Source organism: Suncus etruscus, chromosome 2 (genome assembly GCF_024139225.1).
Source record: "Suncus etruscus isolate mSunEtr1 chromosome 2, mSunEtr1.pri.cur, whole genome shotgun sequence".
In the NCBI taxonomy this organism is placed as follows: Eukaryota; Metazoa; Chordata; class Mammalia; order Eulipotyphla; family Soricidae; genus Suncus; species Suncus etruscus.
The window spans coordinates 57,951,982-57,973,561 of record NC_064849.1 but is presented as its reverse complement, the minus strand read 5'-3'; the positions used below and the strand labels follow the sequence as shown (position 1 = coordinate 57,973,561).

Sequence of the window (21,580 nt, the reverse complement as noted above, 5' to 3'; positions counted from 1 at the left end):
TTGCATGTGAGGCAAATGCCCTGCCCTACCCACTGTGCTATTGCTTAGGCCTTGATTGGAATTTTTATCATTAATATTAAAGCTTATCAAAATTTTCCCTATAGGATTATGTGAGTTTTCTTTGTTGCGTTGCAGTAGTTTATATATGCTAAATCATCTTTGCAGGTGGCAATGCATCCTACTTAGTTTTTTTTATTTAATATTTTCTTGAATTTGTCTTATTACAGTTTTGTTGATGATTTTTATTTATTTTTTGGTCTGGAGGCTACACCCAGCAATGTTCAAGGGTTATTTCTGGTTCTGCACTCAGGAATTACTCCTGGAAGTACTCAGTGGACCATATTGGATACTGGGGTGCTGAGTATTGAACCTCGATTTGCACTACCCATTGTACTATGACTGACTTAAATTTTTTGTTTATTTTGGGGTCACAACAAGTGGCTTTGGGGGTTTACTCCTGGCTTCTGTGCTCAGAAATTGCTCCTGGCAGGCACAGGGGACCGACCATATGGGATATCGGGATTCAAACCACCGTCCATCCTGGATCAGCTACATGCAAGGCAAACACCCTACCACAGTGCTATCTCTCCAGCCCTCACTTAATTATTTTTAACGATGCAATATTTTAATATATTTATGGTTTACAAATGCCAAATTAAATCAGACTATAGCATTAATATGTAATTCATGACATCAATTGGGGGGGGGCAATTTGGGCCATACCTGTCAGTGTTCAGGGCTTACTCTGGCTCTGTGTTCAGAGATCACGATTCATTACAGTGCTGGAGGTGGTACCACTTGGGGTGCCAGGGAATTGAATCTGGGTGGATCACATGCAAACCTTGCATTTTATCTCCTACTATCTCTTTGGCCCCCGTAAAAACAATTTTATATTAAAAGTAGTCAGATCTAATAAGTTTATGGCCTTTTTGTTTTTTGATTTGGGGGTTATTTTGGTTTGGGGGCCACACCCAGTGACACTCAGGGGTTACTCCTGGCTATGCGCTCAGAAATCACTTCTGGCTTTTAGGGTGTGCCAGGCAGATGCCTTACCACTTGCATCACCACTTCAGCCCCTTGTTATTTTTCTTTTAAATATAGCATTTTTAGTATCAAGAGTGAAAATGTCAGACTCTTTATGTGTGTAGAGATATTATGAAGATCTTCTTGCATGCAAGGCATGAGCCACATCCCCAGATCAACTGTCATATTCATCATATTCTTCACCTGACATTGTTCTGTCCTATCTCTACACAGAAACAAGACATAGGATTGTTATTTTTTTTTAAATTTCTAAGTCTCTCTATCAGATGCTCCAGAGTAAATATTTTTAGCCACCTATATTGTAGAATGCTTTGGCAAATAATTTCATACATCACCTGGTTTTTATATTGGTAAATCAGTAAAATTTACCAGTATGAGATGCAGCAAAAAATAAACTTAAATAATTGAAAATATATTAACAACTATTTTGTTATATTAATCAAAGCTTGAAGTTTGCAGAATCAATTTGCAGAACACAGGCATGCAATGAAGTTGTTACAAGAAGTTTATACTCTATTGACATATATGACACCACATACTATTATAGCACAGTATTATAAGAATGGTGGAAGAAGGGATAGCGAGATAGTCCTGGGAAGATAAGACACTAAGTATAGGAAGAGGTAGGAACCAGAAAGACTTTGTCGTCAATCAGTCACAGACTGAGGTGAGAAATGAAAATTGTTAGCTAGTAGTGAATAGGGATTTCAAGGGTAATTGGTACCTTTAGCTAGAAAGGAAAGAAGCAGGGAACCTGCAATTGTAGGGAGAAGGTAATTGCTTTTGTATTCTGTATGGCTTATCTGTCAAGTGTTCCAAGGTGATGGATTTTCAAATGGTAAAATATGTATATTGAACATCTCAGATGACTCTTAAAGAGTTTTCCATTATAGTAAGGAAGGGGACAAGGTTGAAAAGTGTCTCTCTCTTTGTTTTTAACTCATTAGGCTATTGCCAGTCCCCCACAAAAAAATATGAATATATATATATATATATATATATATATATATATATATATGCATGCATGAGTCTGTGTTCTGCTTGTTTGATACAGATGTTAAAACAGTACATGAACAAGTAGAAAATATAAACCATATTGGTTATTAGTAGCTCTGCAGTTAGGAGAGAGACACTAGAATTTTCAAAAATCAGATTCTTGGTTCAAATTTAGGGGTGGGAGAGAGACAAGGATCTGTAAAAATAGGTCAGTCTTGTTCAGCAGTATCCTACCCACTACCTACTCTGGCTTGCCTTAGAACGAACTTTTCTTTTTTTTTCTTTTTTTTTTTTTTTGGGTTTTGGTTTTTGGGCCACACCTGGCGGTGCTCAGGGGATACTCCTGTCTGCTCAAAAATAGCTCCTGGCAGGCACGGGGATGGGACACCGGGATTCGAACCAACCACCTTTGGTCCTGGATCGGCTGCTTGCAAGGCAAACGCCGCTGTGCTATCTCTCTGGGCCCAGAACGAACTTTTCAAAGCAATTTTTGTGAAGTTAGTTGCTCATAGTTTATATTCAGTAGATACAATTAAGGTATACAATTATATATAATAGCATTATATTGTGTTCCCTTTTGTGTCTATTCTTTGTTATGAGCTATGCAATATTGATTCATTATGTTAACCTTATTGTTTTGCTTTATATTTGTCTACTGTCCTTGTAACTTTTATATCCTAATTGGATCTTTCTTTGAACAAACTGCATAAGACTGAGGGGGTTTTTTGTATGCTTTTGGAGTATACCCAATAGTGCTCAGGATTCAATCCTGATTCTGCACTCAGGAATCATTCCTGGTGGAAATCAGAGACCTATATAGGATGTTGGAGGTCAAACCCAGGTCAACTGCATACAAGGCAAGCACCCTACCCACTATACTATCTCTCTGGCCCCTAACCTTTTGAGTTTACAGAATTTGTTTCCCTGTTATTTCCCCTTTATTTCAATAAATTGAAAAAGGACCTATAGGTTTTATGCCTCTGGCCAAAATAATCATTTGCCACGTAGACATAAATTATATGTATTACCAAAATAACACATATGTACTAATTGACAAATATGCTTTCTTTCATAAAGCATATGCAAAGGAAGCAATAAATTGAGGAATATATAATTTTCCCTACTCTTTTCTGTGGTGTACATTGAAGTCTGACCTGGATTTGAATCTCATCTCTCTGCTACTACTACTCTGGTAACCTTGAAAATTTTGTTTGTGTGTGTGTGTTTCTGTATCTTTGAAAAAGGGATTAACAATTTCACATTTTGGAGAATTAAACTAATAGCCTTGTTAATAGTTTTTCAACACTATTCTCTGATAATGTTAGCATTATAGACATATTAAATGGGTCACTTGTATCTTGTTTAGTCTAGGATTCTGCAGAAGACTTAGTTTGAGAAAGAGAATTCTAAGTTCCCCCACTAAAAAATATTTTAAAGCCATAGTTGTAGGTGCATTGTACATACAAAAATTCTGAACAGGTAGTAATTCTCTCAGGCATGTTACAAGATTTCTACTTCACTTCTTTTTCTCTCCTATATGGAACTAATTCTTCACAATTAGTAAATTGAAATGCTAGGTTATTTTTATTTAACTTCTCTTTTCGTTTGTTTGTTTGGGGGCCACACCTGATTATGTTCAGGGGTTACTGAGTAATCTGTACTCAGGAATTACTCCTGGCATTGCTTGAGGGACCATTTGTGATCCTGGGGATCAAATTCTGGTTAGCTGCATACAAGGCAAGCACCTTACCACTGTACCATCACTCTAGCCTTACTACTGTACCATCACTCTGGCCTGTATTTAACTTCTTTATTGAGGTATCATGATACCATGCTATATAATTTGCCTATACTTAACGTGTACATTTCAGTAATTATTTTAGTATGTCAAAAGTTGTGCAGGAGCCAGAGAGATAGCACAGTGGTAGAGCATTTGCCTTGCACATGGCCAACCCTGGACAGACCTGGGTTAGATTCCCAGCATCCCATAGAAACCTTGAGCCTGCCAGAAGCGATTTCTGAGTGCAGAGACAGGTGTAATCCATAAGTGTTGCTGGGTGGGGCCCCAAAACAAAACAAGTTGTGTAACCACAATTTAATTTTAGAACATTTTCATCATATCTAAGAGAAACTCCATACCCAGACCAGAGAGATAGGTCAAGCAGTAAGGAGCTTGACTCCAATTTAGTCCCTGGTTCCACATAAGGTCCCCAAGAGTGTTTCCTGAGCACAAAGCCAGGAGTAGTCCCACAAGCACTGTTTATAGGGTGTAATCTCAAAACCCAAAATCAAAGGAGAAATTGGGCTGGAGAGGTTGTGCATCAGTAGGACATTTTCCTTGCACTCACCTGACCCAGAACGGACTTCAGTTCGATCCCTGGCATCCCATATGGTTCACAAGCCAGAAGCGATTTCTGAGTGCAAAGATAGGAGTAACCTCTGAGTGTCACTGGGTGTGGCCCTAAAACAAACAAAAAAATATCCTAAATAGAAGAGGGTAGAATTTATATGAAACCACATCCCTAATAGAGAAAAACTCTATTAAGAAAAGCACTTTAGGGGCCAGAGAGATAGCATAATGGTAGGGTGTTTGCCTTGCATGCGCTAACCTAGACCAGACCTCCGTTTGATCCCTGGCATCTCATGTGGTTCCCCAAGTCAGAAGCGATTTCTGAGTGCATAGCTAGGAGTAACCTCTGAGCATCACTGTGTGTAGCCCAAAAACCAAAAAAAAAAAAAAGAGAGAGAAATCATACCCATTAGGAAGCTAACTTGCTTTGACTTCTATTTTTGTAGCTTTTAAAAGTTAAAACGTGAATAATAGTTCATGCATCAAGAAGATCAAATCAAAATGAATCAAATGTCTATTTGTGTAGGTACACAAATCTTCAAACACTATTTCATGTAGGTACAGACATAAGATGCCATTATGGCATTTAGCATAATATAGTAAATTACTAAAGACTTTGGATTTTTTTTTTTTACTTCTTTGAATTTTAAAGATCACTACATGAACTATTTATGTTCTGCTCTTAACTTTGTTTTTTGTTTGTTTTTGTTGGTTTGTTTGGTTGGTTGGTTTTTGGGTCACACACAGCAGCACTCTGGGATTCCTCCTGGCTCCAAGCTCAGAAATCACTCCTAGCAGGCTCAGGGGAACATATGGGATGCCGGGATTCAAACCAATGACCTTCTGCATGGAAGGCAAATGCCTTACCTCCATGCTGTCTCTCCAGCCTCTGCTCTTAACTTTGAAGTTCAGCAAATACTTAATCATTGTTACTGTTATCCAAGTACTATTAAATTCATAGGGTTTGTAAATAATCAGATTTACTCTGAGGACTTCACAGTTTTCAAAGGGTAGCATATAAATAAAGAAGAGCAATATAATATATAGTTTTATCATTGTTGTTATGAAAAAATGTAAATTGCTGTTGTCGGTATACATCCTAAGGGACTAATATTAATAGTCTTCCAATAAGTAGATTGAATTGGGGAAGAGGGGGTAAAATTGGGATATTGAAGAGTCTCAGAAAAAAATGAAGTAAAATTTGTTGGGCAGATGATTAAGGGGGAATAGCCTGAAAAATCTAGGGGAATAACCCCAGCTTAAATCATAAAATATTAACAGTGTATACAGAATTTAGTGAAAAGTCAGTGATTTGATGTGACTAGTGGAATTAAATTTAGGGAATAATGATGAAACAGAAGAAGCTTGTTGAAACAGATTTCTACTACTCACTATAGAGTAGCATTTTTCAATCTTATTTTACTCATGTAACCCGGTTCCCATGACTGTTAGCTTAGTTTCCCAGTAGTTTTGACATTTTCCCCCACTACTCTATCTCTATTAAGAGTCTCGTGTTATTAGGTACCTCTCTCTTCCTTTCCATCCTATGTGGTGTTCTTTTATTTACTTTCAATTACTTCAAATACTTTTTTACCATATTTTCCTGTTTCAGTACTTCATATCTTTGGTATTCAGGGAAGCTTTTTACACTCGCTAAATTTTTTTTTTCAGTTAGACAGCTTGAGAATATGAAGAGGTTGAAATTTTTAGGAAAAGAAGATTCTTAAAATCTTTATATATTGAGATAAAATATGGTGAGTGAAAGTAGGAAACAGAACAGTATCTATCTTTACATAAGAAGGCACAGAACTATTGTAATAGAGAGACTTTATTTGCTTAGATGTGCATAGAGAAACAGAAAGGCTAGAAGAAATTACCAAAGTAGCTATTTGTAGGACCAGGTAGAAATGGGGGAATGAGGATTGTGTCCCTTTTTATATTTTGGTTTGGTTTGCTTTGGTTTTTGATTTTTGATTTTTGGGCCACATCTGACAATGCTCAGGAGTACTTCTAGCTCGGCACTCAGAATCAACTTTTTTTTTTTTTTGGGGGGGGGGGGGTTTTGGGCCACACCCGGCAGTGCTCAGGGATTACTCCTGGCTGTCTGCTCAGAAATAGCTCCTGGCAGGCACAGGGGACCATATGGGACACTGGGATTTGAACCAACCACCTTTGGTCCTGGATCGGCTGCTTGCAAGGCAAACACCGCTGTGCTATCTCTCCGGGCCCCAGAATCAATTTCTGACTCAGCATTCAGAATCAGGGATCAAAGCCAGTTAGGCAGTTTGCAAGGCCAAGCGCCTTACCAGGCTGTCCTACCTCTCGGACCCTGATTGTTTCCTATTTGAATTGAACATTTCATCGGTTTAAATATATGCTATTGTTGTGCTACTGCAGAATGGTTGGGATTGACTCTTGATTTCGTCTGCCTCATAGATGAAATCATTCCCTAGTAATTCATATAGCTCTACTTCTTACATCTTTGTATGACTGAAATCTATCTAATGACTGAAATCTATCCATATATTCAGTCACTTTAAAACTAATTTTGAAGTCTGGAGTGTGATTCAAGTGTTAGATCATATTCATATAATGTGCAAGGCCTAGTACCACATGACCCCAAGAGTGCTGTTGGCATCACCCTGGTGTTCCCTGAACACTTCCAGGCCCAAACACTGCTCTATTTTAAAACTTATAAAAATAAAAACTCAGAATTCTATCAATTCTTCCTCTACAGTAACATACTTAGTATTTTTTTTTCTGTGTTTATATTTTAGTTCTTTGTTCGTAGCTTTAAGCATTTGAATTTAATGAATGATTTCTTGGGCCACTTAACACTTTCAATAGAAAATGTCCCCCCCCTACCATCTCTCCCCCCCCCCTTTTGGTAGCATGTGTATGCTAGTAACTACTTGGTAATGTTGATAATGAAAATTTCATTTTCTTTGAGAGATCCTACTTAATTTTATTTAATAATTGACATTTTAAAAATTGGAAAGGGTATCAATCACCCTTTGCTAGGTTTTTACTTTTTTTCATTATCTAAAATTTCAAAGCTTTGAGTAGGAAAACTTATAAGAAAAAAAATTTTTTTTTTCTTTTTGGTTTTTTGGGCCACACCTGGCATTGCTCAGGGGTTACTCCTGGCTGTCTCTCAGAAATAGCTCCTGGCAGACATGTGGGACCATATGGGACACCAGGATTCGAACCAACCACCTTTGGTCCTGGATCGGCTGCTTGCAAGGCAAACACCGCTGTGCTATCTCTCCAGGCCCAGAAAAAAACAAATTTATCCCTAATAAATAAAAGCTCATTTTTATATGTAAGATTTCCCCTCTTTTTAGTGTGCCTTTGCAGGGAGAAATGGTGCTACATTATATTGCCGGTGCATTTGAGGGTGGAGAGAGAAGAAAACAAAAACAGGTCATACATCCAAAAAAGATAAAAATAGAAATAAAAAAATATGTGCTCATGTATATATATGACAAGAAAAAAGATTTTTAAGAAATGAAGTAAAAAATTAATTAAAGGAACAAGGTGATGCAAGACATAATCATAAGTTCAACTCCTTGACTCGTGTAGATACCGAGACCTCTAGATATAGAGGTCTAATGTTATCACCCAGGACAGAGCAGAAGTCTTCCATACACCACAAAAGCACCAAGGGGAGAGTAAATGAACCTGAAAGGAGTCTATAGTTAATCCCATGACAATATACTTCACGGGTGGAGAAACCCTGTATCTCATAGGCAAAGGAAATTCCTTTTCTAATGACCCCAATATTTACTGTGCATCTGCAGGAGAAAAAAAAAAAAGCACACACAACAATTTTTTTTATTATTATTTACTCATCTATTTTTTTGTTGATTTCATTGTTGTGGTTTGGCTATTGAAGTAGATGTCTCCATTTATTTATTTTCTTTTTTTTTTTTTGTTTTTGTTTTTGGGCCACACCCAGCGGTGCTCAAGGGTTACTCCTGGCTGTCTGCTCAGAAATAGCTTCTGGCAGCCACGGGGGACCATATGGGACACCGAGATTCAAACCAACCACCTTTGATCCTGGATAGGCTGCTTGCAAGGCAAACGCCGCTGTGCTATCTCTCCGGACCCATTTTCTTCTTTTCTTATGTGCTCTGCCATATTTTTTTTATCTCAATACCATGGCTTTCATATGGTGCTTACCCTTTTTTGTTTTGTTTTGTTTGTTTTTTGGAATGCTCACTGGATATTTTATTTGACAGTTCTTTATGTATTGTTGTGGTGTTCCACCTTCTTTTTCCCCTTCGTCTCTCAAACCAAGGATGAAAGCCTCTAGAAGGACTCTGCCCATTTCCAGAGTATCTGATTCTTTTTTTTCTCCAGGTTATTACTTTTCTCTTCTTCAAACAAAACCGCATAACTTGAACTATCTAGTCCCGCCTCCCAATGCGGGGGTGGGGGGGATAAGTGAGGTACCAAGACCAAATAAGTGTAAGACCACTAAGTAGTAAGCCAGGCACAGAGGGGGCCACTTATTCTAGCAGCCCCGGGGGTAAGGGAAGAGGATATGGAAGGAGGACGGGAGCAGAGGTGGAGGGAGGACAATCCGGTGATGGGAATTCCCCTGATTTTATGTTAATATGTACCTAAAATATTATTGTCAATGATATGTAAGCCACTATGATTAAAATAAAAATTATATTTAAAAAAAAGAAAAAAGAAATTGGATTCTAAAGCCATTTAAAATACTTAAGGTAGGGCCGGAACAGTGGCACAAGTGGTAAGGCATCTGCCTTGCCCACACTAGCCTACCACAGACCGCAGTTTGATCCCCCAGCTTCCCATATGGTCCCCCAAGCCAAGAGCAATTTCTGAGCACATAGCCAAAAGTAATCCTGAGCATCACGAGTGTGGCCCAAAAACCAAAAACAAACAAAACTTAAGGTAGTTTTTTAATCTAGTTAAAGATAAAATATGTAGATTAGCACACTAAAAGTAAAGGCATGACCTTTAATTTGTGTGAAACAATGTGTTGTTTAGTAAATCACAGTACTTTAATAAAAAAATTTTTAAAATGTAAATGCCAAAGAAGCCCACAATGTTATTTGCATTATAATTATTAATCATTGAGATTAACAATTGATTAATTATTGAGATTAACAATTGAGATTTGTGTTCTTCACCTGTCTTGATATGTAGCATGCAGTTAATTTTGTTTTTGTAAAACAGTACATGAGTTACATATTTTTAACAAATTATATTAGAAAATAAACATTTCTAAAATTGATCATAGAAGGTAGAAATGTGTAGTTGAAAGAATCTTAATGTGTTTGTTGTTTAAATCATTTTAATCTAACATTTATTTTGGAACAGGCAAGGAAACTGGATGTATATTTTGAATGTGAAGAAAAAATAATGAGTAAAACTACTTTAGACAAATCTCTTCTAGATATAATATCAGACCCTGATGGTATGTACAAGAAATTTGAAATTAATTTAAATTTCACATCTGATGAATATCGTGTATTCTGTTTGAATAAAAGGGTTTTTTGTTTTATTTTGTTTTGAGGACTCTGTAACTTTACTCCTGGCTTATTACTGACTTTGTACTTAGGGGATCAATGCCTGGCAGGCTTGAGGGAATATATATGATGCCCGGGTCAGCCAGGAGTGATTCCTGGCTGTAGAAAATCAGTACAATTTAAAATGGCATCTAAGAATTTAAAGTAGAAATTGATGATTTCTTTTTTTTTAATTTTTTAAACAGTTTATGTATTTATTTATTTATTTATTTATTGGTTTGGGAGCCACACCAGCTGATGCTCAGAGGTTACTCCTGGCTCTGTGCTCAGAAATCGCTCCTGGCAAGCTCGGGGGAACCATACGGGATGCCAGGAATCAAACCGGTTCATCCCTGGTCAGTCGTTTGCAATGCAAATTCCTTACTGCTGTGTTATCACTCTGGCTCCAGAAAATGATGATTTCTTGATTTTAATTGGCCAACTGGTCAGCAACTTTCAAAATTGTTCTGGAGAAAATAGTTATTAAAGGAGAGGAAAAAAACCTCTGTACTTTAAAACTTTCTATAAAATATATCAGATTAACTCAGTGTGGAAACTTTGATTTAAAAAAACCCCAAGCTTGTAGAGATAGTACAGGTTTTAGGTTTTTGCCTTGTATGCAGCCCAACTTGGTTCTACCCCTAACATTGTTGTGGTCCAAGTACCTGCAGGAGTGATCTTCAAGCACTGCCTTGTATGGCCCAAACTCCGGCTACCACTGCCACCACCAAGGAAATAGTCACAGCAGTAAAAAGTATGACCAAAGGAACCAAACTGTAGTTATAGACTTTTGCGTACTAAGCTGTACTTAGAATTCCAATTGCTTCCCTTGATTTATGTCATGATAAGCTCAGGATTCTTTCTGTTTCTTACTATCATAGTATTCTTTAAAACTGTAGCAGAGGCCAAAAGGAATAGTGAAGTGTCTTAGAGTACCTTTCTTCCAAATATATATTCCACATGTGCCAGCACAATCCTGGTATTTCTAACGTTTGAGCCTGAGGCATGAATGTCACAATTATGACCTGTTTTGAAGGCAAAATATAGGCCTTGATCTCCCATCCTGTATTTTATTATATCAAAAATAAAATTTTCCTTTCTATTTTTATTTTTTAATATAAACTATTTAAGCACCATGATTACAAACATGATTATAGTTGGGTTTCAGTCATTAACAGAACACTCCCCTTCACCAGTGCAACATTCTCACTACCAATAACCCCCCCTTTTCCCATCCCCTTCCTGTTTTGGAGACATGCGTTTTACAACAGTTATTTTTTTTTTAATAAGTTTAGTAAGCTCTTCTTTTTTTTTAAAGATAAGAGTTTTTAAAAAATACAGTAATAATGGTGAGAGTGGCAATTGCTATTGTTTACATAGGCCCAGCAAAATATGGGGAAAATGGGGGGGGGAGCCTAAATAAATACCCCTAAAGTTTTCTGGTGTCCAGGCCTACTAGGTTGTCCAACCCCTGAGTCATTCTCTGTGGTCCTGGTGAATTTTTTTCACACATTAGCTGTTGTTGATGTCAGGTTCCTGTAGTTAAAGATTCTGGTTTCTGTGCATTTCCTTCGTCGAAGTCAGAATGATGTGGGGCGTATTCTAGTTTCACCTCACCATTAGATGTGCAGAGCATTGCCCTGCAAACAGTTTGTTGCTTTCTAAATCATCTGGGTTTTAAGAGAACACTTTTGAGGCCCGGAGAGATAGCACAGCGGCCGTTTGCCTTGCAAGCAGCCGATCCAGGACCTAAGGTGGTTGGTTCGAATCCCGGTGTCCCACATGGTCCCCCGTGCCTGCCAGGAGCTATTTCTGAGCAGACAGCCAGGAGTAACCCCTGAGCACTGCCGGGTGTGGCCCAAAAACCAAAAAAAAAAAAAAAAAAAAAGAACACTCTTTGGAGTAAGTCAATGCCAGGGCAGCAGTAGGGTCTTCCCTGGTAGAGGCTTGCTTCCTAGTGATAAACATCATTACACAATTATAGACAATTGTGGTTGTTTCCATATATGGTATCCTGATTCAGGGGTGTATGGGCAATGCCCATTCTTCTGAGGCCTGAGCCAAGTTATTATGCTAATGTTCAGGGTATCAGGCCTAAGTGCCTTACAAAATTTGTGTTCCCATCTCTATTAGATAAGAACTTGTTTGCATATGTAATATTTTCTCATTTTAATGTGCCTATGCAAAAGAGGAACAATGCCACAAAGTATTACTGGTGCATCTGGGGGCCAAGGGAACAAGTCCAACAATCCCCGTAACTTGAACTCTAAACAGAGAGACTTTTCTACCAGAATTCCTTATTAAACAGATCTCAAAAAAAACAACTGTGGGTAAAATTGTCATTATATGGGGCCGGAGAGATAGCATGGAGGTAAGGCGTTTGCCTTTCATGCAGGAGGTCATCGGTTCGAATCCCGGCGTCCCATATGGTCCCCTGTGCCTGCCAGGAGCAATTTCTGAGCCTGGAGCCAGGAGTAACCCCTGAGCACTGCCGGGTGTGACCCAAAAACCACCAAAAAAAAAAAAATTGTCATTATATAAGAGGATATTCAAAAAAGTTATAGCTGTTAAGGGAATACATCTAAGATATACAAAGGAGATTATACATGCCCCTTTTATGTCTTTAGAAATAGTCGGGGGGAGGGTGTTGAATCCGGACACCACTTTGGTCTGTGATTTGGCCTTCTGGAGTCTGCAAAACATCTCCCTGAAGTTCCATATCAGGAAATGTCTTTGAATGGGTACGTCTCAGAAACCCAGTATGGTAGCAAGCACAGGTACACAGTGAAGGAAGGTGAAATATAGGAGGTCGCTGATAGTAGGTAAATAGGGACAGAGTATTGGTTTCTTCTCAGTCTGAGAGTCTATTTTCTCACTTAGGGAGCTGGTTGGCAGCTGGCTTGAGTGGGGATAATGATGTGCTTTATGAGGAGCCAAGAACTGAGTGTAAAAAGGGTTAAATGTGGAATAATAGGTGGTGGGGATGAGGGAGTAAAGGACTAGAAATGAGCTTGTACGGTGGGGGGGGGGGAAGGAAAGTATACAACATAGACATTCTGTATATAGTAAATATAAATTAAATCCTATGATATCCTATTAAACTATACGTTGGGGGGCACAAGCCCCGTGCAGTTTGAGAATGGACACTGGTGGGAAGTAAAGTTGCCGGCAACTTCCCTACACCCCCCATCTTGTGCAGGGTGGGGGTTGGGGATAGCCTCGGGTCCCCTTTAAACTCCTCCCTGGCACCCACCTCATTGGCCCCCTAGGCCCCGGAGCCCGGGAGGAAGGAGAGGAAAGGCTGTTGGATGCAGCCTGAGCCCTGCAGCGCCCCCTAAGCATGGTAAAAAGGCCTTAGGCATGGAGCCTTGCTATTATTCCCTATGCAGGCGAAGACTTCTGCACCCAGAAGAGGAAAGAGTTCCTTAATGGGCTGGATGCCAGAAGTTCACCAGCCTGCCCCCCACACCCACCCCTCTTGTGCAGGGTAGGGGCCATCCTCTGTATTTTTAGGTGTTTATTTTTTTACATTTTTTACACTGTTTGAATTTGGTGCCAGTAATCTTAGATCAATTCAATTAAGAACTGACCTAAGTTCAATTTTTTTGTTACATTTATATGTCTTGAATTATTATTTAGGTGTTCACTGTAAAACGTAACCAGAATTATACATTGTCTTACTTAAAAAATCTACTTTTTCCCCCATGTAGCAGGAACTCCTGAAGATAAAATGAGACTGTTTCTTATCTATTACATAAGCACACAGCAAGCACCTTCTGAGGTATGTATTCATATGAACACCTCTGTATTCAGCTATTGGGGGGAAGCAAGAAAGTGTTTGTTTTTAAATAGAGATAAAAAAGCACTGTGGCTAACTAATTACTTGATTTTTCTTTAAGAGAAAAATAGTTTTTAAAAGACTGGTTCTATTTAGTGCTAAGTTTAATTGCAGTATTTACTGTCATGAAGAGAACTATCCACTCAGCATCAGTATAATCACTTTTTTAAGTTTTTGGAATCTAAGCTAAAATCAAGCAATTAAAATTCTTGTTTCTGTGGGCAGCAGGAGAGGAAAAGAACAAGCTTAGCTGGTTCAATTCCCTGCACTACAAGGTTACCTCCAAGCAACAAACTTTCACAGGACTTAGACAAATCTAACTACTTCTCAGAAAATTTTTTAAAAGCAATAATGATAGAAAAGTGATTTTAAGGGGCTAGAGAGGCAGCTAAGCAGGTAGGGTGCTTGCCTTACATACGGCAGACCAGGTTCAACCCCCAATATCCCATATGGTCCCCCAAGCACCAGTAGTATTCCTGAGCGCAGAGCCAGGAATAACCCCTGAGTACCCTAAGCATGGCCTCAACAATTTTTTTTTTAATTTTTAAAAAGAAAAGTGGTTTAAAAGTATAGAATACCTGCTATTCAATAATGAATTTTACCTCTATGGAATGAATATGGGTAACCTAATTATATTGTTTCATTCATTCAACATTATTCTTGTATTTCTGGTTTTAAATATTTTTGTACAAGCCAAGTAATTTCATTTAATGCTTATTCTGAGAATATATTTGTTTCAGGGGCAGGAGTGATAGCACAGCAAATAGGGCATTTGCCATGCATGCTGCCAATCCAGGTTTGATCCCGGGTATCCCATGTGGTCTCCCCTGAGCCTGCCAGGCGTAATTTCTTAATACAGGGTCTGGAATAACCCATGAGCACTGCCAGGTGTGGTCCCTACCAACAAAAAGGTTTTTTTTCAGCAGTGGAGAAATAAAAACAGGCTGTTGGACTTACTAAGGAATTATAAAAATGTTCTATACAGGTAACGAGAGTATGTCAAAATATATGTGATTTTTGTTTCAGGTACTTACTTGTGTACACACTTAAAATGAGACTCTACTTGGATGCCTCAAATTTAAGTTTATACCTTTACTCGTAACATTTTAGTTTTGGGCCACAACACTAATTTTCAGGCATTACTCCTGCCTCTGCACTCAGGGCAGTTCTCAAGGGATCATTTGGGATGCCAGGGATCAACCATAGAGTGGCCCCACACAAGGCAAGCGTCCTACCCATGTACTGTAACTCTGGTCCCCTGCTTTAACTTTTTAATTAATTAAATGACAAGTAATACATTTATCTTTTCATTTATAAAAATAAAATTTTGTTGTGTCATTATTATTTCAGGCTGATTTGGAGCAATACAAAAAAGCTTTAACTGATGCAGGTTGCAATCTTAGCCCCTTACAATATATCAAACAGTGGAAGTAAGTTTTATTTTCTTCTTTAATTCTTGTTAATGGAAGACCATTGGAGATCAAGAACCCCCAAAAATGGGAATGTTATTAAGAAAATTTAACAATGTTTAGTTTTTTTGTTATTTATTGGCAAAATTATTTCTTTATTTGCCAACTAATCCATAATTTAATACAGCATAAGATAGTGATGCCTTCCTTTTCTGGCAGATTTGTATTTCTTCTACTGAAAAAAATGAGAAAGAAACCAAAATTTTTTAGACAAATGTCTCAAAAACAATAAAAGAAAATTTTAATATTTGTGAGAATTAGAGAAATGTGGATAATATTAATCAAATATTTAGATATTTTCTACTGAGATGTGAGAAAATTAATTGTTGCATATTTATACTGTTATTAGAAATCTTAAAAACCAATTATCTGATAATAGGAGTAGTAAACGAATTATTACATCTTCATAAGATAGGATACAATAAAGTCACTAAAAATTATGTTGAAGATTCATTTAATTAAGAATTGTTCATTAAATTATACCCTGAAAACATTTTACAACACTATGTATTTATTTGCTTTGTGATTAACTGTTCTATTTCCTTTATCTGTGTGCTTAAGCAACTCCTCTCTTAATTATTATGAATATAATAGTGAGCATGCTATGGAAGACTCCAGCTCTCCGAATGTTCACTGTGTTGAGAATACAGACAAAATTAAGCAGAATAATGTTAAACAAAACAAAATGCTATAGAGAAAATAATAAGTTGTTGGGGTAATGGTTAAACTTGTTGAGGACATGAAGAAAAAGTCTCTGGATAGTTGACTTTGAATTAAAACTTGGATGACATTTTTTATAATATTCACATCACTTATCATTTTATCTTTCCATTTATCTATATGTGTATATGCATAATTGCATTGTTGAAATGGTATACACTTAAATGTCTATAATAGGTTATTTGAGTTGATGATTTTTTTTCTGTTGGTGCTTTACTTTCTTCAAACATTACCTTCAGAATATTTCCTTAAATAATTTTGGGAGTCCATACCTGGAGGTATTCAGGGCTTACTCATGACTCAGTAATCAAAGACCACTCCTGTTGGACTTGGGGACCGTATGGAATGTTGGAGATCAAACCTAGGTTGGCTGCATTCCAGACAAGTTCTTTGTCTGCTACACTATCTCTCTTTCCCCTCAAAATAATTTTTAATTGTTCTCTAGTTTAGACAACATGCTTATAGTCCTGTTAACTTTTGTGGTTTGATGTACAAGATTACCACATTTTCACATTAAGTGCCCAAGGTCATCCACTAGCAGTGACATATGAACAGTGATGAAGGTCTCAAAGTAAGTTTTTAGGAGTATTATTAAACTTGTGTTGGGGAAGTAACTCAAAGATTTGGGGCATAGGATCTAACCCCTAAGTCCATATGGTCCACAGGCACCAAGTTTGGAGTAGATATTGTCCCTGTACCACTGTCCAGTACAAAGCAAACAAAAAAGACAACAAGATACAATATGCTTTCTGATCTCAACTGTATTTAAAATTACAAAGCAAGAGAGAAGAAATCATTCTGAGGCGCCATCTCCCTAATAGAGCTCAGCAGACTTCTAGGCTACTCCCAGTGATGCCAGGCCAGCTGTCCTGTTCAGTGTAACGCTGGTGATGTCGCATGGCACTTGATTGAGTCTAGTGGTGGTAGAGACCCACGCACCATGAATCTAACTCATACGTGAAAGATATGAGCTCCAAACCTCTGAGCTGTCTCCCCAGCCCAGGAAAGTATTTTTAAAATGCCCTGAGTACTTTTTTCTTTTTTGATTTTTTATTTTGTTTTGTTTTTTTGGGGGGTCATACCCAGAAGTGCTTAAGGTTTACTCCAGGCTCGTACTCAGAGCCACCCTGGGATGCCAGGGTATCGGCTGCGTGCAATATAAAAACCCTATCCACTGTGCTATCGCTCTGGTCCTTGAGTACTATCTTCTTGCCTACCTATCAATAATTCTATTGTTTAAAAAACATTCAGCAAAGATATTTAGAAAGATTAAAAATGAGTGTGGGTGGGGCCAGAGCTGTGGCGCAAGCAGTAAGGCATCTGCCTTGACAGCACTAGCCTAGGACTGACCGCGGTTTGATCCTTCGACATCCCATACAGTCCCACAAGCCAGGAGCGATTTCTGAGCTCATAGCCAGGAGTAACCCCTGAACGTCAATGGTGTGCCTCATCCCCCCAAAAAGTAAGGGCATATCAAGTATAAAAGTATATGTTATAAGATATAGCTAAAATACAAACATTGGAATGGGGGCTGGAATGATTATACAGTGGGTTCTTGTCTGTGGCCAACCCTAGTTCTATTCACAGCTTACAATGTTCCCCTTTCCTCACCAGGGGTGATCCCTGAGTGCAGTCCGGAGTGATACCTGTGCTTCTGGGTGTGACCCAAAAACAAAGAAACCAAAATCATTGGCTAGAAGAATTTAAAAAGCTGTTAATGAAGGAAGTCATTTTGTACTGAATCCTGGGGAGAGGGGGGAAATACTATCTCTGCTGGAGAATTTAGTGCATTTATACCACTAAAAGGTAGAAAAAATAGATGTTTGTATCTTGTGATGAGTATGGACTTTGAAGAACAGATTCTAAGTTTGTACAAACATGACTGTGCTTTTGAGGCAGCAAGTTTATTTTCATGTAACTAAGCAATCAAATAGGAAAAGACAGTTTGTAATTTTGGAAAAGTACGTTTGTGTTGTTGTTGGTTTTTTTTGTTTTTGTTTTTTGGTTGAGTTATTGTTGTAATTTGGGGGGTTTGTGCCCATACTCCAAGGTGCTCAAGGGTTTCTGTGGCTTTTCCTGGTGAGTTCAGGAAACTAGATGGGATGCCAGGGAGTGACTGAGCATGCAAGGCAAGCACACTACTTGCTATACTATCTCTCTGGCCCACATTTTGTGGGGTTTTTTTATTTGTTTGTTTGTTTGTTTTTAGAAAATCCAGTGTTTTGCTTATGATTGTACTATACTTGAATTTTATTTTGTATGGATAAAAATTATATAAAGAGTTAATTCCTGAGTGCACAGCCAGGAATCACAGTTACCTCTGAGCATAGCAAGGTGTAACTCAAAAACAAAATAAAAACAAACTATATAATGAATATTCCTAGTATTAAATCAGTACTAATTGCACTTAAACATTGTTTTGTACGAGTTGAAAATTATATTTTCAGAAGTCCTATCTGCACATAGTTATAGTCAATAGATACTATAATATACTGAAATTCTGATAGCTTTTATATAAGATTTTTATTTCATAGGGCTTTTGCCAAAATGGCCTCAGCTCCTGCCAGCTATGGGAATACTACCACTAAATCAATGGGGTAAGTATTTCTAATATTTAATTATTAGAATTATTATATTAAAATAACTCAAATATTTGTATACTATATACAAATTATTCAAATAATTATTTAATCTGATTGAATAATTTTGATATTCCAAAACAAAATTAAACTTTATACACTAAACATATGATGCAAGGGACTGGAGCAATAGCATGGCAGAGCATTTGCCTTGCATGCAGAAGGTCGTTGGTTCGAATCCCAGCAATCCATATGGTCCCTGAGTCTGCCAGGAGAGATTTCTGAGACAGAGCCACGAGTAACCCCTGAGTGCCATGCGAGGTGTAGTTCCCCCCCCCAAAAAAAAATTAAAGCCTATTCAATTTCTTACAGATTTTATGGCTAAATATTTTAATAAATTATAAGATACCAAATGATTTGGAGACTATTCAGAGACAATTGGAACCATAAATATAAACCCAGTGAAGCTTGTCACTTGGTGGCTTTAATTTTGATTGTTCAAAATTCAAACCTTTTTCTGACTTAATGTAAAATGTACTACATATATTAGATTCATATTTTTATGTGATATGTTTTATGTATGGGAGAGACAGCATGATGTGGGATTGGATCTAACTGCCATGATATAGATAACATAACTTTCAACCTACTTATACAACTTGGTATAGAACATAATTTATAACCTACTCGTAAATATATTTTTTCAGTGTTAGTATATTTCAAACTCTAAGGCAATTTGTCTGAATTAACTATTTTTATAGAATTAAAAAAGCAAAGAATTTTCTTCAAATTATACTTTACCCAAAAATATGCCTAAAGCTAAAAATATTAAAAATACTCATTTTGGGGGTTGGAGCAGTGGTGCAGCAGTAGAGTGTTTGCCTTGCACATAGCTGACTTGGACAAACTGGTTCAATCCCCCAGTATCCCATGTGGTCTCGCAAGCCTGAAACAATTTCTGAGTGCATAGCCAAAAGTAACCCCTGAGCATCACAGGGTGTGGCCCCCCCCAAAAAAATTTATTTTGAAGACATCTCTTATTCTGTATTAACAATTAACTACTCAGAATATTTCTCCACTATTCTATTGTTTAACAGTTGTGGTATCCAGGGAGAGAGAAATCATTTAAGGTTTTTGTTTTTGTTTGTTTGTTTTTTGTTTTTTTGGGGTGCCACACCCATTTGATGCTCAGGGGTTACTCCTGGCTAAGCACTCAGAAATTGCCCCTGGCTTGGGGGGACCATATGGGACACCGGTGGATTGAACCGCGGTCCTTCCTTGGCTAGCGCTTACAAGGCAGACACCTTACCTCTAGCGCCACCTCACCAGCCCCCATTTAAGGTTTTGAAAACAGTAGTGGGTAGAATGAGCATCAAAATGTAGTGTGTAATCAAATGTTTTATTTCTGCTCAATGTGATTATTTTTTCCTGGCCCTAGTCTCTTGTCACGAGTCATGAATACAGGATCTCAGTTTGTGATGGAAGGAGTGAAGAACCTGGTACTGAAGCAGCAAGTAAGTATACTTATTAGACAACATGCATTTGAACATGCTTATCAGCTAAAATCACTTCTAACATGCTTTCAAATTATAAATATTTGTAGTAAAATTCAGAAATACTTGGGTGATACTTAAGAATGAGAAGGTATTTTTCCATGAGCTACTCAGAATTAGTTTTATTGTACTATGCTTTTTAAATTTCTTTGTAGCCTGCCACTTTCCTTGTTTCTAGGAGTCTTTTTTTTTATCATAATACATTTATTTCAGATAAGAGGGAGTAAAACTATTTCAAAAAGAAAAGAAAGAAAAAAGAGAATAAAGAAATAAAGAAGTATAGTGACAAGCAAATTTGTGAAAAGTATTGTATCTCCAGTGAAGTCATTAAATCATTGTCAGAAAGTTTAGAAAGCTCTTGTTACTACCTGAAAATTGTATTACTTCGTTTGTTTCTGAACATTAGGTGATTTCAGCTACACAATGGCATCTAAACTGGTGTGTTCCTATGGAGATGACAGTATTTTTAATATTATCTTTATTTAAGCATCATGGTTACAAACATGTATGTAATTGGGTGTCAGCCATAAAATGCCCTCAAACCCCTTCACCAGGGCAACTTTCCCACCACCATTGTTCCACTATTCCCTAACTCCCCCTTCCCCTGCCTGTCTTCAAGACAAGCATTGCATTTCTCTCTTTATTGTCATGGTAGCTGTTATTGCATTTATTTTTCTAACTGCACTTACTACTCTTTGTGATAAGCTTGTTATCATGGGCTGGTCCTTCCAGCACTCATCTCTATCATCTCTGGGTGCTATTATTATTCTGTCTTTTATTTTTCTTAAATCCCACAGATGAGTGGGACTATTCTGTGCTATTCTATTCTCTCTCCCTCTGACTTATTTCACTCAACATAATCTCGAAATCCATCCATATATAAGCAAATTTCATGACTTCATTTCTTCCAACAGCTGCATAGTATTCCTTTGTATAGCTATACCACAGTTTCCTTAGCCATTCATCTGTTGTTGGGCATCTGAGTTTTTTCCAGATTCTGGCTATTATTGTGCTACTATGAACATAAGCATGCATAGGGCATTTTTGTATTGTGTTTTTGTGTTCCTAGGGTATATATTCCTAGGAGTGGTATTGCTGGATCATATGGGAGTTCAGTGTCTAGTTTTTTAAGGAATATCCATATTGTTTTCCCAAAAAAGGCTGGACTAGATCACATTTCCACCAGCAGTGAATGAGAGTTCCTTTCTCCCCACAGCTGTACCAACAGTAATTGTTCTTGTTCTTTGTGATGTTTGCCACTCTGTGGCATGAGATTGTACCTCATCATTGTTCTGATTTGCATCTTCCTGATGATTAGTGATGAGCATTTTTCATGTGCCTTTTGGCCATATGTATTTCTTCTTTGAGAAAATGTCTGTTCATTTTTTTCTCCCCATTTTTTGATGGGGTTAGATATTTTTTATTGTTAAGTTCTGTCAGTACCTTGTAAATCTTAGAGATTAGCCCCTTATCTGATGGGTGTTGTGTGAA

General features: G+C 37.6%; 1 protein-coding gene across 1 annotated transcript in view; it reads left to right on the top strand.

The window, feature by feature from the left end:
* Positions 1-21,580, top strand: part of SCFD1 (sec1 family domain containing 1) — a 93,945-nt gene that overhangs the window by 49,410 nt on the left and 22,955 nt on the right. The window contains exons 15-19 of the mRNA XM_049766662.1: positions 9,743-9,839; positions 13,641-13,711; positions 15,119-15,198; positions 18,492-18,554; positions 19,975-20,050. Of these exons, the coding sequence (XP_049622619.1) occupies positions 9,743-9,839; positions 13,641-13,711; positions 15,119-15,198; positions 18,492-18,554; positions 19,975-20,050 (387 nt within the window). The remainder of the gene's footprint in view (positions 1-9,742; positions 9,840-13,640; positions 13,712-15,118; positions 15,199-18,491; positions 18,555-19,974; positions 20,051-21,580) is intronic.